Consider the following 26,380-nt stretch of genomic DNA (forward strand, 5'->3'; position numbering starts at 1 on the left):
GTCATTAGCTTCGTTTCCATTGACCATACAGCACAATTTGACTTGGTGATTTTGGCTCATGTGACAAAGACATTCAGTCGTCTTAATCGTCATTTGTTAGCATTTCTAAATCCTTTAAAAAATGGTGTCATCAGCTAAACATTGAACTTTCAGCTTGATCAGTTCTCAGAAAAGTTTTCCTTTCTGAGCTGCCTCTTACCTTTTCTTTCTCCGGCTCCTTAAACTCATTTATTTTCATTTTGACAGTAAAGGTTTCACAAAGCTCGCAGTCCGGGGGCACAGGCCGACCGTCTGCCTGCGGGGGGAAGAGCAGGATGGGATTGTGGGTAGTCTAAACACCGTCTTGCTCTGCGGCTGTATCTCAGAATGCTTTTCTGTGTGAGCGTGGGCGACGGGCCGTCCTGAATTACAGCAGACCACACGCACCATGAGGTAGCGCCTTGGCTTCTGTGCCTTATTTAGCAAGTGAACAAAGTTTGGTCAAGGTGAAGGCTGGAATTTGGGAGGATGGGATGGCGAGAGGCCAAGAGTCAAGATGTTGCCTCCATTGTGCTCCTCTGGCTTTTTGCTTCTTATTAACAGAGTTGGGTAGTAACGAGTTACAAAAAAATTACTTTTAGGAGTATTTTTACTATTCTGTATTTTTTACTTTCACTTGAGTTATGAAGTATTTCTTCTCTTGAGTAAAAATTTTGGATTTTCTACCCACTGAAAGAAAAACAAACTTTTTTTAACCAAAAAATCACCAGAAACAGACACTGCAGTTTTTGTTAAAGTTTCATCAGTTTTTTTATTGAAAGAAACTGATTTAGAATAATTTTTTGCCTGATAATTTAAATATAAATTGTCATTTTTAAAAATACCAAAATTTCCACTTAACTTTATATTTTGGTCCGTCTGATTATACAGTTTTTAAATATTAAAGGATTGATAATTTGATCAGTTATCAGAACATGAGTAGACATTTTCCAAATACAGTTTTACTCAAACTGAGTAATTTCTTGGATAGCTACTTTTTACTTGAGCAAAGATATGTTGAAGTAGTTCTACTTTAACTTGAGCACAATTTCTGGGTACTCCTCTGATTATAGCCAGTGTTTTCTATTGTAAGAATATTTTACTTATTTGTGATCATTTTTAAATACCTGTACTGGGGGCCCAGATTTATATCCTTCTTGAACTGAAGTCAGGGGCCACACGCAATCAGTCCAGAGGCCACAAATGGCCCCCGGGGCCACATTTTGGACACCCCTGTCCTAATGCATACTCACTATTTGCACCAGAACAAGAATTTGGTATCATAGGAGTGTCATTTTAGCGGTTCACTGCAAAAACATAAAATCTTACTAAATAATTTTGGTTTAGTTTCTAGTGGGAATATCTTCATACACTTGAAATAAATAAAAAACTAATTTACAAGTAACTTTTAAGAAAGATAGAGGGTTGTTTTAAGCAAATAATTCCTTAATATTGATGAAAAAGTTCTAGTTCCACTTATTTTACAATCAGCGAGCCTTATGTCGTTATCTAGCAACCCCAGCCAGCACAGCCCTGTTACCTAGCAACCCACTTCTACACAGTAAAAATGCCAGTGTTGAATTAACACCCAAAAGTGTCTATATGTGTCCAAGTCAGCTGGTGTTAAATTCAACAATACAGAGTCACATTAACATTTACAACGGTGCTGGTGTTAAAATATATTAAAAGTAACACCAGTGTAGTGTTGATCACAAAACATAATGTGGTGTTAAAAAAGTAAATAATTGACCCACAAGGTGTCAATATCAATCAAATCCAGGGGAAAATATTCAAAACAATACACAGAAATGGAAAGTTTAACTTTTCTTAAACCCATTTCAGTATTATAGACCAATGTTAATTTAACAAAAAAATTGGTGTTACTTTAACACCTGCTGACTTGGACACATATAGACACTTTTGGGTGTTAATTCAACACTGGCATTTTTACTGTGTAGTTCCACTGGCAGATTGTTTCATTTATAGCAAGACGTTTTTCCCATGTTATCAGTTAATTTATCTGCCAATGGATCTAGTTTTTTTTTCAGGAACATTAAAGATTTATTTACTCTAAAAAGCCTCTACATGTGGCTGAAAAGTCACTTTTAAGTTGGTTTGTCTTATTTCAAGTGTGCTAAGATATTTGGACCAACATTACTTGGTAAGATTTTGTGTTTTTGCAGTGTATCATCTAAAGTCATGATCACGTCACTGAATGAAGGCAGAGTATCATCTGTCATGCCGGAGCAGATCTTCAGATCATTTGAGATGTCCTGTTTTCTGTTTCTGGTTTATCTTCTGCCCTCTGGCAGAGTCTGTACTTTGTTACAAAGGGGCTTCAAACTCTGGAAACTTGTTCCAACATGCAGGAATTCAGAGCATGCACATAGCGAGCGGCCGTTACGTAATTTTCTCTGTAAGGTTTAATGTGAATAAAATGATGTTTGGATGGTGTTGTTGAGCAACAGCTGAATCTTTACCGGTCACAAGGGAAATGAAGACATTATTCCGCATTTCTGAGATATAAAGTAAACAGCTGCCCTCTTCATGTTACATCAGCATTGCATGACAAGTCTGCGAGGAGAGTGACCTTAACTTGTTCTTACCTCCAATCTGGTCAAATGATTGCTTCCTGTTGTTCTCCGTGCCGTCCACTGGGAACCAAAGTGTCGCTGCTGTTTGGTTTACAAGAGTCTTCTTATCTGCTTGCTCAGGAAATAACATTCCAGAGTGTCTTTATTTTTGCTGACGCACCAATGTTTTAAATGTTTTTAGGAGAAAAAGCGTCACGTCAGCATGAGGCCATGAGGTTATGCTTCTGATTTCATTTGCTGTTGCTAATTCTGGCAATAATAATAATCAGTTATGATCCCTGAGTGGTTTTAGGAGTCTGTGTGTGTTTGTCACTATCAGAACTAGATAAAAAGGCAAGGAAAAGGTTTTAATTAAGTAAAACTTCTTCCTAGCGAGGGAGCGGGAAGTAGGTCAGTTATTCTTGCTTGACTTTAACAACCTTTTTGGAATTTGGTGACAAAATAAATATTAAAAAATGGTGACCTTAACACCACCTCTAACAGATTATCGGCAGAGCAGATGTTTAAATGAGCTAATCAGCCACTGCTGTTAGCTTAGCTAATAGCAGCTAAAAGCAATCTCTCTCTTAATAATCACAAAATAAACATCAAGCGTAAAAACACAGAACTGTAGCTGGCTATATGTTCTGTTCTTTGTGTGGTAAATGTTTCGGTGTCCTTTCACTGTTGGATCCTCATACATTTTGTGGCATTGTGGTCAGTTGCTATGGCAACGCGTCTGCGTGTAGCGTAGCCGACAGAGAGCGCGAGGGGGGGTGGCTTTGACTTATTCTTTAACGGTTATTCTGCGTTATTTTTCCGCTTGCTGTGGCTCATAGCACTAAATTAATAATACCGCCATCTCCAGGTTTAATTTTTTTACGGGGTTGTTTTACCGGGGCAGCGCGGCTACGGGCGGCATGTAAAGAAATCGTCTTTCTGCCCTCCACCATTTTGCGCATGCGCGAAATTTAGAACGTTATGGATGTGAACACTAACGTCCGAGTAGTTTCCGAAAAGTTTTACTGGTTTCAAAAAGTACCTCCAGTCACTGATGTCGTGTAAATAGACGGCTGAAACTAATAAAAAAGATTCTCTCATTATTCTGGCATTTATAAAATAGAAATATTCTTATAGTCTGTTCGTTACATCACTATTAGACATTAAATTAAACCAAAATAACATGGCAGACTACATGTAATTTTTTGGTTAAACACTTAATTAACTCTTGTATAATACATTAGTTCACAACCAGGATCTTACGTTGTTTACAGTTTACTACAATATTAAATATAACATCAGTTGGCATTACATTCCAGATTTGAACAACACATTTCTTTTCTGGACATTGGTTCTAACTTTACTGATTTATTGATGTGTCTATTTATTTCCAGAAACAGATTCGTGCTTCATCATATGTTAAAAGCTCAGTTCACTGAATGACTCAAAGGTTTCCAGCTGCTGGTTTTGCAGGATTTAATGAAGCTGCTCAGTTGTTTGGAGTTGGAGTTAGTTTAATTGTGGTGTTTGAAATTTGAAACACATTCTTACTGATTTCTCACTTTAGCAGCAGATTCCTACATGACACGGATCGCTCATTAAGGCGTGTGATTAGTTTTATAACAAGGCAGCAAATTAAAAATCCACCGTCTCCATCTGCTGCCCTTATTATCTAAATAGATTTAATTTGATGATTTCATCATTTATTCTGTTAATTTAACTTGGCGTACACTTCATAACTTCACTAAATGGCCTCAATTAATCATTGGTTTCTTCTAAAACAATAATACTGCATGAACAATGTTTCTTCCTTCTTTTGTTCCCATCCTGAACAAGAATGTAAGGAAAATTAAATTGTGAAAGAAAAACCCTGAAAAGCACAGCATCGTGTTGTTGTAGACCAGGAGTTATTTAAAGCTTTTTAAAGCTCTGCCAAACTCACACGTTCTTGTGACATACAAAAGGAGACCATGAGAAATCTTTTCAAAATGTTTTAAATAAATCCTGTACAATGCAACAAAATATGCACATACATGCTAAAAATATATTTGAAAGAGGAGAGAACCCTACATGAAAAAAATTTGTTGCTTCTTTTTTTATTTTATTTTAGCTCCTTTACTGGCATGAGGACACCAGTGTCCATTCTTTGTATATTTTCCATGACTGGATTTATTTTAATTGTAATTTTTAGGTTGTAACATTTTGCTTCTGTGGTTCACTTTCACAGTCAATTGGAAAAACCTGTTCCCCTCCTTGTCTGTGGGGGCGCTGCACTAAGAACAACTGAAGGACATGACATGAAAACCTCTGAAGAAAATACTGAGCGCAACGGCCTTTTTCACAAAATGTAAACAATCATGGATTTTGGCGTTTGTAGGATTTCTCTTTTGTCCTTTTTGAGCCATAGTCCTGCTAGCACTAGACTCTTGCGTTTGTTTTGGTTGTATTTACCCAGAATGCCCGGTGCTTTAGTCCAGTTTCTGGCAGACTCAGTTCAATTGGGGACCAAAACTCCAACATTTGTTACGTTTTCATCTGCTGTGGTTCGCTTTCTCACTGCACTGTGTCAAACCAACCAAACCAATTGAAAAGCCTGTTCCCCTCCTTGTCTGTGGGGGCGCTGCACCCTGAAGGAAACAACACAAAAACCTGTATAAAAGACATTGAGCACAACATCCGTTTTCACAAACATAAACAGAAATGAATTTTTGCAGATGTATGATATATACTACGCTATTCTAGCGCATTTGTTCTGGTTGTATTTATCCAGAATGCCCTGCGATATAGTTTAGGTCCTGCTTTTGGAGCGGTCTCTGTTCACATATGCATTCAAACCGCACCAGAGTTCACTTTAATGAACCAAACAGAGCTGGAGTGAATGCAGCCTCAGAAAAATACTAAGAGAATTACATTATTGTGTTTTCAACCAGGTTGGAATACATCACACCTGACCAAAATGTTTTTATGCCATAAAACCATCTCTACAGCGGGGTATACCTTTTTTAATCCACTGTAAACATTTTTCTATTGTTTAGAAAAGATGCCACTCTAATTTAATGGTGGGAATCTGTGAAAACTTGGATCCAGAATCCACCAGCACCGCTGGTATGTCTTCTGAAAGAAATCCAGTTACATTGAAACATTCCTCTACTATTCAGTGACCTTACAGGTATTTAACAATGCATGCCACACACAGCACCATATTTTCTGAACTGAAACATAGGAATTACCTCAGAAAGGACAGTGCAGAGGTCTGTAATAACTGCCTGCATCTTTGGCATGTGTGGTAGGAAGATGTGCTGCGGGGGTGACATAAATACCAGGGAGACCTTTCCTTTGATTGTGTCTGGAGGTTTTAAACGCCAAGCCTGTGCGAAGAAACGGAGCGATCTTATGAAAGGAAGGCTTTTGATAAGCTGGAAACAAACCGTGTGCTGCCAACATGAAGAGCATCAAAGAGGAGGCTGATAATTAACGGGGAGTCCAATCTTTCAACTCGGGAATGAACTAGTGTCCCCCGTAAACATCCAATATTCTGCATCAAGAGTTTAGTTAATGAACATCCTAAAAATGTTCCCAGACATTGTTGCTATAAAAATGCCTCACTCGCTCGTTTTCTGCCCTCTTTGGGGTCGCAGGGGTGATCGAGTTTACCACAGCCAATCAGAGAGAGGCGGACGAAACCTGGTTGGGTCACCAGTCCATCGCTAGAAAATACAATAAACAGGATTAAATTATCTCACTTCTAGAAGTTTTTACTGATGGAACAAAAAATGTTTTTATACATATTTGTCTAAACTGTCTCTATGTTATGGCAGTTTGGTATGACATGTCAGACAGTGAAAAAATCAAGCTTCTCCCAGTGCCAACTAGAAACAACTGATCACAGCCAGGAGGCGGGTCTTAGTGCTGTCAATCATGTCAATCCCCAGTTCCTTCTTTAATGCTAAAGCTAGTTAGCATGGCAGCGGATAAATGGTTTTCCTGTAACTGTAAGTTGTTTCTCCTCCATTAGCACATTTAGCAGTGCGTTCATGAGGTTGATTGACAGCACTAAGCCCCTCCTCCTGGCTCTGATTGGTTGTTTTTGGTGGGGAACAGTGCATTTCTTCAGACGGCAATAGTAGCTCACAGATTATCTGTGTCAGATCAAACTGTCACGATTAAACTGTCATAGTTTTAACAAATAAAAAAATTATTTTTAATAAAAATTTTATCACGTCTTCATGACTTGCTTTTGATTTCACCATCTGATCTAAGGTCCAATACAGATGAAAACACGCCAGGGATTATCTGGATCTGTAGTGATAAACTAATCTCGTTTCTGAAAGTGTTACATGTCAACTGTTTAAATATTAAATATTAATTTACAGTACTCTCTGCCAACTGTGCGAATGTTCATGTTTTCATGGATTTTTAAGTCCTGTTGTAACCAGATACATTTAACCCCTTCATTCCACTTGCTAACCAACCCTGCTAGTCAATAAACCGTTCAGCAGAGCCGCAGAAAGTCTTCCCTTCTCACAGTAGCCGGGTCACCTAGAGGTCGAGGGCCGTCGGAAACCACATCTGGAAATCCTGATTCCCACGCAGAGCAGATCAAACGAGATCCTCAAAGTGATCTACACCTCTCCCATGTGGTAAATGTTTGACATGGTTGGGGATGGGACATTAGCTCGGTTCTTGTCCCCGCTGTCATCCTCCCAGACTTGTGGCTAAATCATGCAGACAGGCATATCTGACCTGCTCCATCTGGGCCTGCTTATCCCTTTACGTGGCGGACCGAGACGAGCCATCAGCCGCCGCAGACAGACGAGACTCTGGTATGACGTGGAGGATGGATGGCTGGGAGAACTTCCTGTTTTCTAGGAAAATCTAAAGGCTTCACAGAACGGACAGTTCAGGTCACGTTGAGGTCTGAAAGTCGGTTATTGCTGCTGTACACAGCGATAAAAATGAATAAAGTTGGGCTGGAACGATTAATCAAATTAACCGTGATTAATCGATTATTGAATTAATCGGCAACTCATTTAAAAACCAATTAATCGTTCACTGGTTTATACTCTTGGTTGGAAAAAAAAACATTTAGAGCAGTAATTAAGCCAAAACTGTACAGAAAATATAAACATTTTGCGGTTAAGATAAAAACCGCAAAATGTTTTATTTTTGCGGTTTAGATTTGTCCAATAAACCTGCTAACTGAACCTAAGATTTTTATTTTTAGTAAGCATTTCTTAAAATGGCAAAAAAAATTATAATTTTAGTCAATAAACGTTGCCTACATTTTTAGACAATTTCCTTCATTAATTCCTTGTTAAAAAAGGGATTATTTGTTTATCTGCATCTAGTATGTATTCCCACTGTATAAAAAAGTGTAGGGCTGAAATGACTAATCATGATTAATTGATTATTGAAATAATAAACTATTTTAGCAATTGATTAATCATTACATATACAGACTCAAAAAACTATATTAACAGCGTTGTGTATATAAAAAAGACTGAAGTGGTTCAATTAAAAATCTGTAGGATGTGCCATTTTTATCCGATTAATCTTCAGAATAATCGATTAATCGGTTACTAACGTTGCAGTTACTTCCGGCCTGTTAAAGTTAAAGTGTAAAATGTAAAGAGGGGATCAGAGAACGGCGACGAGCTGAGCTGCAGCAGGGCTGTGGGCCTGATACGGTTTCCAGTAGACATTCCTTTACGGTGAGAGTGCGTTTGTGTTTCGCCAGGTGCCTGGAATGCTTCTGGACAAACACACAATAATTCACTCAAACAGCCTTTTGTGTTTCTCACCGCTGCACATTTAAGTCGGCGAGGAAGACAAACGTTGGACTCTTTGGGCAACAATGGAAATCTCTGTACGGCTGCAGAATTCCCCAACAGTCGGCCATTACATTGTTGGGGATTTATGTTCCCCAGCGGAGCAGCTCACCCAAACGTTCAGATACCAGAGCAAACAGGAATGTTCAGCACTGCGCTCCAATATTCATTAGTCACTGCGTTTGACTTAATCAGTTCAACATAATTCAATGATCAACGGCAACAATGCGCCAGGAATGTCGGCGTTACCGTTAACTGATGGCGTGACTGACGGCACCACAGGTTGTGTTTATTCTCATACCCATAAATAGTCCTCGACTTTCACCTCACTGGACGTAAAAGAAAATAACTGAAGCTACTTTCAGGAATTTTTAGATAATTAAAGCTACATTTTAGGCATTTTTCTACCCTGAGATATTTCACAGCAATGGGGTTAAGTATCAATACATCCATAGTGTAACGTTACAGAACGAGGAGAACATTTTCCACAAAGACATTCAGTTCAGGATAAATTAACCAAACAGGTATCAAGAAAACAGGCAGAGGGGTTTAAAAATGGTTTCTTCTTCTGTATAACCCAGTGTTCGGTCCAGAACATCTCAATGACAGCAAGCTGCTCAGAATAAACCCACATCACCACTACTCCACCACCGTGCCTGACAGGAGGCTGGAGGCATTCGGACTGATCAGGAGTTTAATCAATATATGTACTGTCATCTGGATGGATGCGTGGATGGATGGATGGATGGATATTTCAGGTTCTATATTTAATCAGTCATTAAAATAAAAAAAACTGTCAACCTTTCAAAATAAAAGTGTTAGTCTTTTAAGTGATTATTGCATAAACAGGTTCCATGTTGCTGATTAATTAAAAGCCATTCATGGAAAATGGGATTGTGTTAACCTTTCAAAATAAAATTCTTCAAAACAAAAAACAAAGTTATTCTTTTTTAAAGACAGTCAGAAGCTTCTTCAGATTTGCTGTAATACAGACTGCTACAGGAGGATTAATAAAGTATTTTTGTATGTGAATTTGAAAACTAGTTGTTCAAATGTGCTGGAGTTCCGCTGGGGTTGCTAGGTAACGGCCGAGTTCTGCTGGGGTTGTTAGGTAACGGGCGAGTTCCGCTGGGGTTGCTAGGTAACGGGCGAGTTCTGCTGGGGTTGCTAGGTAACGGGCGAGTTCCGCTGGGGTTGTTAGGTAACGGGCGAGTTCCGCTGGGGTTGCTAGGTAACGGGCGAGTTCTGCTGGGGTTGCTAGGTAACGGGCGAGTTCTGCTGGGGTTGCTAGGTAACGGGCGAGTTCCGCTGGGGTTGCTAGGTAACGGGCGAGTTCCGCTGGGGTTGCTAGGTAACGGGCGAGTTCCGCTGGGGTTGTTAGGTAACGGGCGAGTTCCGCTGGGGTTGCTAGGTAACGGGCGAGTTCTGCTGGGGTTGCTAGGTAACGGGCGAGTTCCGCTGGGGTTGCTAGGTAACGGGCGAGTTCTGCTGGGGTTGCTAGGTAACGGGCGAGTTCCGCTGGGGTTGTTAGGTAACGGGCGAGTTCCGCTGGGGTTGCTAGGTAACGGGCGAGTTCTGCTGGGGTTGCTAGGTAACGGGCGAGTTCTGCTGGGGTTGCTAGGTAACGGGCGAGTTCCGCTGGGGTTGCTACGTAACGGGCAGTGCCTGCTGATTTGTGATGTTACATCTTGAAGGTTTTTGAAACGGCTCATTTTCCAGACACCAAAAATTAATAACTTATTCCCATAAACCGGCTGGATGGTCTTTTTGTTTTTAAGTTTTTAGAACCAGGTGAGACCCAAATGTAGGTACAAAAACGTGTCAATTGTTGCTCAAGTTTATACATTTAAAACAGTCGTCAGAGCTTTATTCTCCATTATGTTGTGAGATACTTGTCATCTCCCAAAGGCCGTACGAGAAGAAGAAGAGAAGCTAGAATTAGAGAGTGGCTACACAGAGGAGGACAGAAATAGCTGAGGGTGTGTAGGCCCGGCTCCGACCACTGGCATGCACGCGGAAGCAGCCTCCATTCCACAGGCTAGCAGATGGTTTAGAGACGCTACATCCCACATGCAGCGCCGGCCGGCCTTCCCCACCCTCGGCTATTCTGGGCCTCTCTGCCACTGGTGGCTTTCACTCAGCAACCGCACAAATGAAGCAGGAGAAGCATGAGAAACGGGAAGGTCTGGAGATGTTTGTTCTGCTCGGCTCCGTCTTTGTTGTTGTTGTTTTTACTTTTCATTATGACGTGTGAAAGCCGCTTCAGAGGAGTAACGCTTCACTGCACTGCAAAAACACAAAATCTTACCAAGTTTTATTTGGTCCAGTGCAAATATGCTAGTACATTTGAAATAAGAGAAAAGTAACTTTTCAGCTTGTTTTAAAAAATACTGTTTCCACTGGCAAATTATGTCTATTTATAACAAAACATTTTGCCACATTAGAAGTGAAATAATCTGCCAACGAAACCACAACGTTTAAAATCAATATTAAGGAATTACTGACTGTAAATTAGTTTTATCTTATTTTAAGCGAACTAAGATATTTGCTCTAGAACCTGGACTAAAACTCCTTGGTAGGATTTTGTGTTTTTGCAGTGTGAAGCAGAAACTTAAGTTTATTTAATGAGTTTCTGTGTTTGAGGAAACTTCAGTTAAAATGTTTGCTATTTGTGAAACGTTTCCTAAATAATTCAGTTTCCTTTTAATGAGGCCAAATACTCGGTTAAAAACAATAATCTGCCTTAATCCCAAATATTTTATTGGTGAATTTGTGAGAAAAAATTGCTAATCTGTCCAGTATTGATGCCAAATTAAATTACTGTATTGTAAACTTTTTATAGTAACTTTATTGTTTATTTGATGGGGGCAGATAAAAGAAACACAATTTAATCCCTGCATCACAGTGTTTGTAGCCTTGCGGGGCCTTTAATTAAATGAAAAGATCATCAGTTTCACAACAAAATGATCAAAAAGATTTGAGACAATTAATTTAAAGTTACAGAGTTAAAACAATTAAGAGTATTTAAAAATTAGAACAGCTCTGGTTCATCTTTAGATCATTTAAATGAATATTTTAATGTCAATTGAAGCATTATTTGTCTCACAAAGATGAGTCAGAAGTTTACATACACTAATGGTAATATGCTCCTAATATCAGCCAATCAGGCTTCTGATTGGTGGATTTTTAAATAACTGGTTCGACTGTTTAGAGCTACAAAAGATACATGAGCAAAAACATTAAATAACCAAATATTATTATTATAAAGAAAAATATTTTTCAAACTTTTCCTTAAAGGAGAAGTAATACATTTTATAGTGGAACCATCAAATGTTATAGAATTACTTAGAAAAAGGAAATAAATGGCCACACACAACAATCATTCACTATAATAGATACATTTGAGAAACTTCCAAGGCAAACATTTATTTCTATCAATCAATCAAATTTATTTTTTAGCACATTTCAGCGCTAAGGCAGGTCATGAGTAAAAAATAAGTTCATTTATTACCATTATATATTTTTTAAATTGAATATTTATCAGAGTTTTGTTTAGTCTAAAAGAGGTTTAAAGGTTAAAAATAGTAGATAATTGTCAAAAATTATTCCTTTTTTTCTTTAAAGATCTAAATGGGGGGAATCTCTCTCTCTCTCTCTCTCTATATATATATATATATATATATATATTTTTTTTTTTTTTTTTTTAAAGCCTAAATTCTTTATTATTTTAGTCACAGTTTACTAAAAACCACAACACAGTTCTATGTCAGTCCTAAAACTTCAGTCTGTTTTGATGTCAGACGTTGAGTTAATATTTTATAGTGTATGTAAATATCTGGTTTCAACTATATTTTCTACAAAGGCCCAAACTTTAATGTCTCCAGCATTTAATTGTAGAAGAATCCAAAGTTTCATTAGAGTTTAAAATGGGAGGAAACTCTTGATCGGAACCAAACGACCCTGCAGCCTTTCAGCCTGTTTCTCTGCACCTGCAGCCACGGTTTCATTCAAAAACTTTGCATTTCCATTTGAATACCAAATCCCAAATGCGGGTCGAGGCGCAGCCGTACCCAAATCCCCAGGAGCTTTAATGTGTTTAACGATTCAAGTGATGAAAGTTTAAAATGCAGCAAATTCTTGTTCTCCTGTTTATTATTACATTAAAATGAAAGTAAAATTGTTGTATTTTAAACTTTTAACTTGAAGAAGTTTGTAATTTTTCTATAAAAATCTTGGCCTTTTGCATCGGCTGTGGTGGATCAAATTAGTCTTGTGGTCAGGAGACTCGGAATCATTTCAGGAACAAAATGGCCGCCAGGCTGGACTTTGGACCGAGTCTTTTAGAGTTTTTGACTCTAAAAGTACAAAAACTTTTGCATCAGAATTCATCCAATGGAAGAACATATTCATTCACTGTCCACTGAAATCTAAAAATAGATGTAGAACCAAAAATAGCAACAACAACAAAAAAAACTATCAAAAAGGTAGTTTTTTTAATTATTATTTCTATTTTAAAGACTTTGTAACTTTTATGACTCTAAATAAGTTTTGCTTAGCTAGGCTGAATGTGAAAAAATCCAAAAATAGGTTTAGACCTAAAAATAGTAGATAATTGTCAAAATTATTAACTTTTGTGACTTTACTGGTTTTGTTTAGATGGTTTAAAACCTTAAAATAGATAGTAGCTAATATTGAAAAATTATTACCTTTTTCTAAGGATTTTGTAACCTTTGTGGTTTTAAATCTGTTTTATTTGCTGGACTAAACGTTGAAAACCTAAAAATAGGTTCAGTTTGGGAGAAAAGTTTATATTTTAAGGCTAAAGTTTCTCAAACAAATTACACAGAACAGCTTTAGCTGAACACTTAATAAAGACTTCTGTCCATCCATTTTGTTGACACCTTTGTCCCTCAGTGGGGTCAGGAGGTGCTGGTGCCTCTCCAGCTAACGTTCCGGGCGAGAGGCGGGGTCACCCTGGACAGGTCGCCAGTCTGTCGCAGGGCAACACAGAGACACACAGGACACACAACCATGCACACACACACTCACACCTAGGGGCAATTTAGACAGACCAATTAACCTGACAGTCATGTTTTTGGACTATGGGAGGAAACCGGAGAACCCGGAGAAAACCCACCATGCACAGGGAGAACATGCAAACTCCATGCAGAAGGACCGGGGCCGGGAATCAAACCCAGAACCTTCTTGCTGCAAGGCAACAGCTCCTCCGACTGCGCCACTGTGCAGCTCCAACAAAGACTTCTGCTGACATTAAAATCATTCAGTTGTTTTTTCAGACGTGACTCAGGCTGTTGTCTCATTGTCGCGCTCACAGGTGCATGCTGGGTAATGTTGTCGGCATAACGTGCAGACTGTGTTTATCTTAATCTTTTTATTCCAGGCTGAGCCGCAGAGATGTTGCGTCTCATTCGGTCCAGACTGCTGATGAAACTCATCGTTTCCACCAGAGTAAAGATTCAGCCCGGGAGGAGCAACATGTCTGCCTCTGCAGCGTCATAATCCTCATCCTGCTGCTCATCCCAACACTCACTCTGACGGCGCCCCCTGCTGGACAACAGCTGCACGACAACAGAAAGGAATGCAGCCGCTTCCGTCTTTTTTATGGCTGAATGTGGAAATCCTTGGAGAATTTAAATGTAAATTGTTTATTGTTTAGACAAAATGTTTTGTTGATAGCTTTAAGGATCTCTTAGAGCGGATGAGTGCAGGAAGTTTTTGTGTTTACTGTTGAACTCTGGGTGAAGTACAGAAGAGTAGTTCAAGGCCGGGAATGTGCTGATGTTACATCTGAGAGGATTTTTACAACTAAAGTATCATTTTAGCTGAGAAATCACATCCGGAAGTGGCTCAAGGTTCAGTAAATACAAGTTTGTGTGGAGCTTTTCTGACTTTGTGATGTTTTAAAGACAAAGAGGAAGGAAGAGATTAAACCCAGAGCGGTTCTCTGATGCAATCTCACTTTTTCTGGACTTTCAGAAGTCCTGAGCATCAGAGGAGAACCCAAAGGTTTTACTCAAGTAAGAGCTGCACCAATTCCACTTCTTTTTACTCAAGTAAAAGTAAAAAGTAGCTGTCTACTAAAAAGGTAAAAAAGTGACTCAAGTACAGCGTAACTGATCAAAACATTATTATGGTCATCAGATGAACCAAAATATAAAGCTGCGTGGTGTTTTATAGACAAAAAAAGTCTGAATTTTTGGGGGAGGAGGGGGAAAAATGAATTTTGGAAAAATCCAGATTGCTGCTGCTTGTGTTCTCACTAAAACCAGTAAGATGGAGAAAATCACCCAGTTCTAAAGTCCTTCATCTGAGACAATAGGCTTCAAAATACTGCTGTTAGTTTATAAATCACTAACAGCAGATCAGCACCAGAAGACCTTTCAGGTCTGGTTCTGCTCTACAGAACCAGAACTAAGCATGTGCATAGAAGCATTCAGCACCACAAATCTTAAACAAACCTCCAGAAAACTGCAAAACAGCCAAAACACCAAGTTCCTGTAAATCTAGACTAAAAACCCTTTAGAGTTGCTTTTGAAACATAACAAATTAAACATTGATCAATAATCTATTACTGCTGCTGCTCCCTCTGTGTGGCGTCCGGCTGAGAGGAGCCTGTCGACCGTATCAGCTCTTCTTTGACCCAGAGGAGCGAGGCCATGCTGCCTTATCAGCATATCTGCAGGGCCAGCCCCAGGTTTCTCTTTATTTTAGTTTTTTTTTTTTTGTGCTGCCATGCCTCTGGGTTTCAGGTGGGCTTTTTGTTCCTGAATGCAGGCTGTGGGCATGAAGAACAATGCTGCGTTCAGAGAGCGAGGCAGAAACTGCACGTAGCAGCATCATTATGTAAGGAAACTCCCTGCCTTCATTCCTCTCTGCAGCTAAAAATGTAGTTCGTTTACGTCTGCCAAAATAAATAAGCACAATTAGAAATACCTGTTTGAAATACGGTAACTGTTGGGTGTTTGAATTTCTCCCACACGTACATAAGAGATAAAAAATAGCAGAAGGAAAAAGGACAAAACTCGAGAATAAACATGTTGAATTTCATGGCAATAAAGTCAAACTGAGTAAATAATAGCTCAACAGCTAATCCATTTAATACCTGATCTTTATTTAATTCATTTATTTACCTATTTGTTATGTATTTATCCTTTTTATTTATTTTTCCTTAACGTGTTTCTGTGTGTCTACTATATTTTTACATTTATTGAGATTTATTTGTTAATTATTTTATTCAGTTATTTGACTTGCCTTCCAGAGTCGCGTTTTATTTAAAACTTCGTTGCTCTTTTGGAAGCTGCAGCTCAGAGGAGGAGCTTCGCCTCAAAGGCGGGGCTAAGTCCACCCAGGCGTTTTGCACAGCTGATTGGTTGCCATGGAGATTAAAGGATTTCTCAAACATGCATGAAAAACATCAAAGTAACACTCCAGGTTTGGCTTTGATGCAGGAAAAATATGATGAAGTGAAGCTCAAAATAGTAAATTTTACACCATACCTTGTCACTTTTTTTTTTTTTTTTTTTTTTTTTGCCATTTTCCCCCGTAAATCACATCAACTCCCTGAACTTTCCTCCACATCAGATTGGACTTAAATCAGCCGGACGGCTCGGTGCTCTGGCTGCAGGTCCAAGGTTGCTCCGATAATGAATGTGTAGCAACATTTCAGGCCACAGTGCACATTAAACCAGAAACGCGCTGAAAGGAAAGACTTTCTGCCGAGGTGAGTTTGTTTCAGCTTCATACTGCAGAGTTAAACTCAGAACAATTAAAGTGGATCATAAAAGCTTTTATGTTTATATGTAGACTTAAGTTTTAATCCAAGGGAGGAAGAGAGAGGTTCAAATATAAAGTTAGAGGTTTCATGCTCTTGCTGTTGTGATGAACTTTGATCATCTGGTTTCTGATTAAACATGAATTGCTGCAACGCATGGAAAGACGATACAAACAGGTTTAGTGGTTGATAGAAATCACAGGACAAAAAATCTGACATGGGGGGAAAAAAGTCCAAAAAAGTGGAAGTAAAATAAAAACGTTGATAAAAAGGTTCCTCGTTTCTTGTGCGATTGTAAAAGTTAGACCTGTTTTTTTTTTAAACACCTCAAATTCAACCTTATAGAAATTTATCTTTTTACACTTAAACTCCTTATTTAAATTTTTCAGCTCCAATAAACCTTTTAATTAATTTAATTTTTACTTTTGGCTGTTTACCAGTTTTTAAAAAATCATCTTACTGTTGATCTAATTAAATAATTCAGTTTATTATTTTATTTTATGTTTTATATTATATTCTTTTTTTACTTTAACTTCAGTTAATTTTTACATTTTTATTTTATTTAGCAAAATGTTTAAGTGAAAAAGTTTCTGCAGTTTCTATGTGTTAAAATTCAGGTTTCTTACACAACAGTAATAGTTTGGAAAGACCTGTTGTTGTGAAATTCCCATTTCTGATGAATACTAATTTATTTAAATACATCATGGGAAAACAAAGCCACATTACCTGAAAAGACTAACATCTAAATTTGTATTTTACGGCTTAATTTTTGTCAAATATGTTTATTTTCTCCATAGTAGACACCATTTATTCAATTAGTGTATTGTTTTATTTTATTTCTACTTAAACTAATTTGTTAAATTTTATTTCACTGTTATTATTGACCCATTCAGTTTAATGTAGAATGTAGCAGCATCATTACGTAAGGAAACTCCCATTTATATAAAAAAAATGTTATATAATTTTTTTAGTCTGCACTGTATGTTGAAGAACATCATTTATTTTGTTATATTGTTTCTATTGTACCTTAAATTAATTAATTTCCTTTCATTTTTCTTTTAATTTACTTTTTTTTATATCATTTTACTAAGCAAAAATTTTATTCACTCAGTGTTTGCTTTATTTTCTTTTTTATTACTTTATTTTATTGTATTTATATTTATTCAATTTTAATTCATTCAACTTATTCATTTCCTCTTATTATTTTAGTTCATTATATTTTTTTTACTTTGACTTTAATTAATTTATTATATTTAATTTTCTTTTAGCGTTCACCCGGAACCTTCTCTTGTGACGCATAATTCCACACGGAACGTTTTGATCGTTGCTCCCGCGAGCTGTCAAGTCAACAGAAGTAGCTCCCATCGTACCATTGAGGTAAGACGTGTCATGATGGAAACTTACGTTTTTGTTGTAAAACTCCCAGTTTCTGAGTGAAGAAGTTGTTGTTGGGTCTAACTGGAAGGAAACCAGTATAAACTGGTTGTGTTAAGCCAAATGCCGCGTTTCAGTGCTAGCTTTGACTTTGCCATCGCTAATTAACGCACCTAGCTTGTTTTGACGCTGTTAAGACTTTATGGAGTAAACCTGTGAAGCTTAAAGCAAAGTTCAGACGCGGTTTGAAATATTTATTTGAATATTTCGCAGCTTTCGTGTCAGCGGAGACTTAACACCCCCTGGTTCATGATTACATGATTAACATGGTGATCCAATTATCTCTGCTAACTGGCCAGACACAACAACAACACTCTGCAAACTGGGCACTACAGAGATTATTCAGCTTGGTGTCGCGTTATTTTTAGACAAAGGTGTCGGAAAGTAGATTAAAATTCAGAAATATGGATCAGTACTGCAGGAGACTGATGGGAATTATAAATACAGTATAAATAAAATAAAGTAATAAAAGAAGACTTTAGTGAAAGTGAAAAAAAATAAAGCAAACACTGAGTGAATAAAATTTTTGCTAACAGTATCTGTAGCCAAAATAATGAAAACATGATCATTATAAGATATATTTTACCAACAATCTGACATTTGTCAAACTGAGCAGAATAGAAATATCCTCTATTGTCCCACAGTAGGGAAATTCAGGTGCGACAGCAGCAAGTCAGAAGGGAAACAAAAGATTATTTGGTTGTTTTTCTGTTGAAATGTTCCTGGATTTATGTCTCAGTAAAGGTTGAAAATGCACGAAAGTCCGGTGTGCTCAGGTGATTAAAAATAGATGATACACGTTGTATTAATATTTACGCTTTTTCTTCAAATGTGCTGTAATACAGACTTCTATGGGAGATCTTCCCTGCCAACAACCATTTGGATTAATATGAGTTACAACATTTAGTTTCCCCTTGGGATCAATACAGTGTTTTGAATTGAATTTGAATAAGGAATAAGTCTATTAGTCATGATAAATTCAAACCAGAGCAACATTTTCCATTTCTCTCTTTTCTCTTTCTTCCTACAAAAACCTGATGACAGAAGTCTTCAATCTGCTGCTTTGGTCTCAACTGCAACAATTTTGTTTACAGAGACGCCATAATTAATTTTATTTGTTGTTTCTGTTGTCTTGTTTATTTATTTTGGCTATTTAAAATGTCTTCCAGTTCCAGTGTTAAATGTTCAGTAGAATTTAAAGGTTATTGAGAATCTTGAGAATGTGTTCCTGCTTTATTATTATGCCATCGCCATTATATTACGTGACAGAAATAATATTATTGTTCATTGTATTTATCATCCAGTTGAATTTTTTTGCCATGACAGACCTCGTTTTATGTAGGCTTTTGCTAAACCTGATGAAAGAAGAGCTGTCACTATGACAAATGTTGCTGGGCGATAAATTGTCCCGGAAGTTCTTGCGATAAACTATAAAACTTGTTTTGAGACCATTTTAACTAATGACATAAAAATGCAAGAACACATTCTCAAAAATAAAAAAAATCTTTGAATGCTAATGAATATTTAACACTGAAACCGAAAACATTTTAAATATTCAAAATAAACAAAACAGCAGAAACAAATAAATTATAAAGTGTAAAGAAAATTGTCGTATCTGAGAGCAAAGCACCAAACTGAAGACGTTCATCATCCAGGTGAAAAGAGACAAACCAGGAACTATGCAAATGGAAATTACTGAGTTCCTTTTGATCATGTGATCAATTGATCTATTGATTATTGTGACATTCCTAGCAGCACCGTTTTGTGTGTTTCCCTGCAGGATGGCTCAGACAGACAGCAAGGTTCTGGTTCTGGGAGCGCTGGCCGGAGTGGCCGGCATCAGCCTGGCTGTGGTGTGTTACCGCGGCTTAAGATCCAAGCGAAGAGTCTCCTGGCCGGGATACTACCAGAACGGCACCAACGACCCGGGATCCGGCCTGATGCTGGTGGACGGCCCTGTTCTGCCCAGGGGTCAGGCCGAGGTGCTGGAGCGCCTGGAGGCCCTGATCCAGTGTGTGTCTGAGCTGAAGGAAGAGATGAAGGCGCTGAAGACGGCGCTTCCCGCCCTGCCGGACCAAGTCAGGGAGGAGCTGAAGGGCCACAGCGAGGCACGGCGAGTCGGCGCCCAGCACAGGACGGCAGCGGCGAGGAGGAAAAGAGCAGCGGGCGCCGCCAGCAGCCCAGAGGGACAGAGCTCAGAGGACGCAGAGAGCGAGGGAGGGTGAGTCTGTCAGGGGCAAAATGATCCAAATATTAAAGCATCTCTGCATGCAATCAGCCCCAAAAGGTCCGAAAACTAACGACCTGGAATATCTGAAAATCAGCTAAAAGTAAGTCCAGATATAGAAGAAGTAAATTAAACAGTAAGTAAGAATAAGTAGCAATATAAGGAGCTTCTACACTGCAAAAACACAAAATCTTACCAAGTATTTTTGTCTAGTTTGTAGTGCAAATATCTTATTACATTTGAAACAAGAGAAAACTGACTTACAAGTAACTTTTCAGCAAACTGTTGGAGCTTGTTTTGAATCAATTGATCCTTAATATTGATTTTAAAAGTTTTATTTCCACTGGCAGGTTGGAAATAAAACAGGTGCTACAGGTGCCAATTACACCTGGTTATTCAGTAGCTTACAGACCAGTTTTAACACCAGTTTTAAGCTCCACACAACATCTTTGTGGAGAAATTTTGGCCACTTTTCCACAACATTTTATTAAACTTTAAACCACTGATTTATGTGGTTTAGTGTCAGTGCATTTTATTTACTGTTAGTTTTGTCAGTTTCCTCCATGTGTCTGAATCTGAATATGATTCCCATCTTAAGTTTGTTAAAATAAATTATCAGTACTTACTTTGGCCGCTTGATTACAACAGACTCCAGAACTTAAAACATAAACAATGAGCCAAGCTAACGTGTCCAATTATGGAGGAAATTATAGCTTCTGTTGGTTATTTCCCCTTTTTAATTCAGCATAAAAGTGAATGGATTTTCTTCCCCACCTGTGGACCCAGTCTGATCGTTTTATGTTTCAAATTACCCTGTGACACATTAGCCTAAGGTGCTGGGTAGAAACGGCAGAATAATCAAGCAGCTTCTTCAACCGTGAACCGGCACCTTGAACCCACGCCAGCCTCAGATTGAGTAAACAGCAGATGGTTTCTTTTTCCTTTTAAAAGGTTCGACTTGTGAAAACAAACACCAGCAGCAAAGTGACAGAGATTAATCCAAGGTCTGGAGGCAGGACTGGAGTTTCTCTTGTGCTTTATTCATTTATCACAAATGAACGACTGAGAAAACAGTTTTTCACATAAACTGCTTTGACGAAAACAGACAGTTTTGCTAATCATCTTCTTGCAGCGTGACGTCATGCGTGGAGGGCATTTTTATATTAATCCCATCAAATTTCATTTAATCCTCATGGTTCTGGTTTTTCCAGCAGCGGGGAATCTGGACGATTCCTTTTGTCTTTTCTCGTCAGAAATTTTCCCATTTCTAGTTTAAAGAGAAAAGCAGCTTGATAAATTTGATTGGATACCGATCAGAAAACCGAGCGTGGAAATTAAGAAGGGTGGATCATCAGAGGCTATTTCTATCTTCGATCTCCATTTAATAATCCAATAATGACTGAAAAGCAGATTACATTTGTAAAAAATAAAAATGTACTTTGAAATTAGATTTTTCTTTCTCACCTTCACTTCAACTCTCTGAAAATCATCGGGCTGAAATATTCAAAATGTCATGAATTGTGTTTTAGACGCCAATGTGACTTTTAGCCCGTTGAACCAAAGCTCAACTCAGACATATTCATCCAAAGGTCAAAGGTCACAGAGTGATGGAAGAACTGATGAGAAACGGGCATGAAGAAAATAGACAGATATTGTTGCAATGATGCAGCTCTAGTCATGTCTGGTAATCAAATAAAATGAGAAACTACGGTTGGCATTCATTAAATTCGTTTTTTGAATAAAAAATAAACATTTTATTGCCTAAAATGCAACAACACAGGATTCCTTTAGTGAACAAAAAGAAAATCCTTTCTACCTGACTCAACATCTATACAGTGTAGGATTGATCTGGTTATTATTTTAGATTATTTGGTGAATAATTGGACAGCCAAAGGTGATTAATAGATTTTTTAAAGAATTTGAATCAGGTGATGATAACATTATACATTTAAGGAGTTCTGGGTAGAAGACAGGTTTTTTTTATCTTAAATTAAAAATGTTCAGTTAGTTGCTGCTCTGAAGGTTTTGTCCTTTTATCAAATAGCCTTTTCCAGAGTCTTTCTACTCCAGTCGCTAAATTAATTGACTATTATTTTAACAATCGATTAATTGTTTTGGTCCTACATATTATGATTTCCAGAAACACAAAAGTAGTATTAGTAGACAAATTTGTATAATTTTTGAATATCAGGTGGGGGGGCTGCACAAAATCAGTCCAAGGGCCACAAGTGGCCCCCAGGCCTCACTTTGGGCACCCCTGGCTTACATCACTACCTGAGTGAATGTTGCGTAACCCGACTGAAGCCGGGCGTCGCCCAGAGCCTGCAGCTCATTTAGTTTCAGGTCATGCATGTTTGTTGAAGTGGGATCCAGACGGCTGATTGGTGGAAAACGGCTACACATCATAACATTTCAGGAACATTTCAGCTGCGACGTTACAACCAGCCGTGCCACTGGCTGCCAGAGCAGCTGCGACGCGGTTCGCTGGTGTCTGCTTGCAGCCGGCAGCCACATCAGGTGCTTTTAATTACAGCTCAGGTTTAACAGAAATCACCAAACACACACACCTCTCATAATTAAAGAACCCTCCCTGCCACTCTGTTATTTCTATGGACTGTGTGTGTGTGTGTGTGTGCGTGCGTGCGTGCGTGCGTGCGTGCGTGCGTGCGTGCGTGCGTGCGTGCGTGCGTGCGTGCGCGCTGATGAAAGGGAGTGTGTTCTGTTCGCCTACCGGAGCGAGACAACGTCTCTAATCCTCTGCATGCTCAGGATTTGCTCACACTGCAAAAACACAAAACATAACCAAGCATTTCTGGTCCAGCTTCTAATGAAAATATCTTAGTTAACTTTAAATAAGACAGAATTAACTTAAAATAACTTCCCAACAACAAATATGAGCTTATTTTAAGTAAATAATTCATTAATTAAAAGTTCTAGTTCCACTGACAGATTATTTCACTTATAACATGGGAAAAATGTCTTGAAATAATCTGTGTACCTAGAACTTTTTCATCAGTTAATCAATCAACAAAAGTGGCTTTTAATACTATTTTAGTACACTTAAAATAGTTCTAGCTTATTTTAAGTGTACTAAGATATTTGCACTAGAAACTAGACTAAAATTATTGGTAAGATTTTGTGTTTTTGCAGTGTGGTCATCATTTTTAAAGCACATTAGGTAACATTAAGTAACATTAGGTTTTACCCCAGTCAAACCTAATGTTACAGTCGAAGTTTACGGGAAGAAAAAAGTATTTTCATTCGAATTGTTTGGAAATCTTCTCCATCTTGGCAGCAGATTACCAACAGGGGGCGCCAGTGAAATAGAAACAGCAGCATGTTGTGTTGTTGCTGAAAATGATGGATGTGTGTGTGAAAGCATGACTTTATTACACCCTGGAAGTGATCAGTTATGCAAGCCTAATGGTTTTTGTTGCTTTTTTTCCTTGTCTCTTCAGACCAATATTGTAATTATTATTTTATTACTTCGGTTTGTCCTTCGTGTTTGCAGAGGTCGCCCACCTGTGACCAGTGTGACAGTTTAAGCCTAACTGCAGGGTCACGATGCACATCAGTTCTGCAGAACTGTTAGCTGTTTATGTCACAGAGACTCGCTCTCTGTTCGAAAGCAGATCCATCAATCGCGCCGCCACGAGCCAAGATGTCAGCGCCCCCATCTGAAGACGTCTTGTAGGAACTTGTAATTCAGTTCCCACTGAGTTTATTTGGATCACATCGCCGTAGCTCAAGGACATTACAACCTCTCTTTTTTCTCTTCCAAAAAATAGCATTTCTGACACTGGATAGTTGATTTAAGCAGATGTTAGGCAGAGTTTTGTTTGTGTGCGGGGCAAGCCTGTTCAGAAATGCTAAGAAGGAGGAAAAAGGCGCTCATTGTCTGCTTTGTGATTAAAAGCTTTAGTCGAGCTTCCACATGACGCCATTCAGGCTCTGCTCCACACCTGTCAGATCGCGAGACGTTCACCTCCGTATCGTCGGATTAATTGGAGGCGCTCAGCCAAACAAACACATTTATTCACCTTTGTTTTTCCGGGGGCCTCTGTGAACAGAGGAATAACATGTTTGAAGAGTCTGACCACCCACAGCTGTGTTTTTAATTGATTACTCAACATTCAATTAGGGCTGGACAATAAACCAGAGCCAATTTCCAAATGTAATTGATTTTTTTTTATTTTTGTTTTTTGTAAAAGTGGCTTTTATTCAGTCATCAGTTGTAGGACAAAGTATTAGGGTTAGCCTAAAAGAATTACGAGAAAAAGTTGTTTTGATGAGAAAAGCGCTTATAAAGTTATCAAAATATGTCGTGACCAGCTCAGTCTGTGTGGGTCTTTCTTTGAAATGCTCATTTCAAAGTCTTCCTGCTGATAATAAGTTGATGATGTATAAAAAGATTAAAGGGGAACCTATTATGCAAAATTCATCTTTTGCATATTTTTAATTATGCTTCCATTTGAGCCTCAACTGTTTTTAAAAGCAGCTAAAGTGCTTCAAAAACATCCAGACAGTTTCTGGCAATAAATTAATGTCTTTTGGTGTCTGAAAAATGAGTTGTTTCAAAAGCCTCCTGTCACACTGAGCCGTTACCTAGCAACCCCAATGAAGCCCACCCCGTTACCTAGCAACCTAAGCTGAGCTCCAGCATGCATGCACTGTACAATGGCTGCTGGAAAGGACAAGTGCTTTGTTGTTGACTTTCCATCCAGAAGCAACTCGCTGCATTAGTGTTGGTTGTGCAGGAGGCTCCACTTCAAACTTTCTATTTAAGAAACCTTTTATTTTTATAAAAATTTTGTTCAGTTGAGCCGAAAATAATTTGAAAATTAGATGCCTTACTTTTAATACAGCAAACGTGCAAAATCCTTTAAACGGTTTGGATATACGATGAATATAATCCCTTACCAGCAACAAGAAAAATAAATGTATTGGGCGACTTTAATTGCTTCATTTTAGTTTTTAGTTTTTTTTCTTGGCCTGTGAAAACGTGACTCTACAGTTCGGCTGACGTGACAAAACGTTTAACAGACTCTCATTCTGCAGGTGGACGTCAACAGAAACTGCCACGTTCAGTGTATCTTTCATGGAACGTTGTTGCCGAAGGTATTTTTTCATATGGGATTGTGTAAACTCAGTTTCCACTCCGTTTTTCCCCCTCAGCTATTTCTGGAACAAAGTTTCACCACATCCAAGCAGAGATGCTATTTATAGCCGTACAGTAGAGACGAAACCGGCAGCAATTAAACAGCCACTGCTTCCTTCATTACCGCCTTGTGATGTCGTCTCCTGGTTGTCACAAACAGGTGACAGGTTTTGTTATTCACCTGCTGAGGCGAACAAAACTTTCTGCTTCACAGAACATTTCATCAACTCGTTTGTCCTCGTATTTAACGAGCGGCCTGAACTTTTGGATAGAAAATGCTTGATAAATTAATCTTTTCAAGTTGAGTCAATAGGGCTGCACAGTGGAGCAGTTGGTGGAGCTGCTGCCTTGCAGCAAGAAGGTTCTGGGTTTGATTCCCGGCCCCGGTCTTTCTGCATGGAGTTTGCATGTTCTCCCTGTGCATGGTGGGTTTTCTCCGGGTACTCCGGTTTCCTCCCACAGTCCAAAAACATGACTGTCAGGTTAATTGGCCTCTCCAAATTGCCCCTAGGTGAGTGTGTGTGTGCATGGTTGTGTGTCTCTGTGTTGCCCTGCGACAGACTGGCGACCTGTCCAGGTGGCACCAGAAACCCTCCCGACCCCACTAAGGGACAAGGGAGTAAGAAAATGGATGGATGGATGGATGGATGGAAGTTGAGTCAATGTGAAAAAGTTAAGTATTAGACTGGCCAACAAGTTATCCCATAATGCATTGTGCCACAACTAATTAAGCCACTTTTTTCATTTTGTCACAGAAATGTGTTTTAAGATGTTTTAGGTAGACTCCAAAGCTTCATCTGTGCCAGGGGTGTACAAACTTTTTGTCATGTATCCAAATTGTTGAGTGAAAATTATTTACAGGCCAAGAAGAAAATAAAACTAAGATCAAGCAAATGGTTTTTTTTTTTAATTGGAAAAGGATTTTATTCATCATGGGTCCAAAATATTAAAATGTTTTTAAATGTTTTTGTGTATTTAAAAATGTATCTAATGGAATAAATGTATAGATTTGTTAAAACGGTTAAAAACCGTTTCTTAGATGTGACTTTGAATAATTAATTGAGCGTACTGCACTGTTTGATCACAAGGATCAATTGGAAAGTATGATTAAATTTAAATTTGTTTTTTCTTTGTACGGTTCCTTGTTAAATTAACTGAAATTATTTTCAGTTACAGGAACAGGATTTGAGTCACTTTCCTTCTAAATGCTTGCTGCATCTGGCCAAGTTAAATACGTCTCAATAAAAGCTGATTTGAGTGAAGCCAAGTTGGATTTTCAGTAAATTCTCAGCATTACGACAATGGGATAGGAAAAAGTTTAGATTTAAAACAAGTGGCGAGGGGAAGGGC

General features: G+C 38.4%; 2 protein-coding genes across 7 annotated transcripts in view; both read left to right on the plus strand.

Annotated features, from left to right (window-relative positions):
* Nucleotides 1–14,323, plus strand: part of LOC145555215 (uncharacterized) — a 49,991-nt gene extending 35,668 nt beyond the window's left edge. For all 6 annotated transcript variants that reach the window (XR_014091310.1, XR_014091313.1, XR_014091309.1 and 3 more), the window contains one exon: nt 13,821–14,323. Coding sequence is in view for 3 of the 6 variants with exons in the window: in XM_081616712.1 (XP_081472838.1) it covers nt 13,821–14,049 (229 nt within the window). In the remaining 3 variants the exon portion in view is untranslated. The remainder of the gene's footprint in view (nt 1–13,820) is intronic.
* A 1,664-nt stretch (nt 14,324–15,987) lies between these two features.
* The window catches only part of rmdn2 (regulator of microtubule dynamics 2), a 37,967-nt gene continuing 27,574 nt past the window's right edge, over nt 15,988–26,380 (plus strand). The window contains exons 1-3 of the mRNA XM_008430002.3: nt 15,988–16,160; nt 17,480–17,588; nt 19,426–19,866. Of these exons, the coding sequence (XP_008428224.1) occupies nt 19,427–19,866 (440 nt within the window). The 5' untranslated portion in view covers nt 15,988–16,160; nt 17,480–17,588; nt 19,426. The remainder of the gene's footprint in view (nt 16,161–17,479; nt 17,589–19,425; nt 19,867–26,380) is intronic.

The sequence above is a fragment of the Poecilia reticulata genome, chromosome 15 (assembly GCF_904066995.2).
Source record: "Poecilia reticulata chromosome 15, P_reticulata-male-v2, whole genome shotgun sequence".
In the NCBI taxonomy this organism is placed as follows: domain Eukaryota; kingdom Metazoa; phylum Chordata; class Actinopteri; order Cyprinodontiformes; family Poeciliidae; genus Poecilia; species Poecilia reticulata.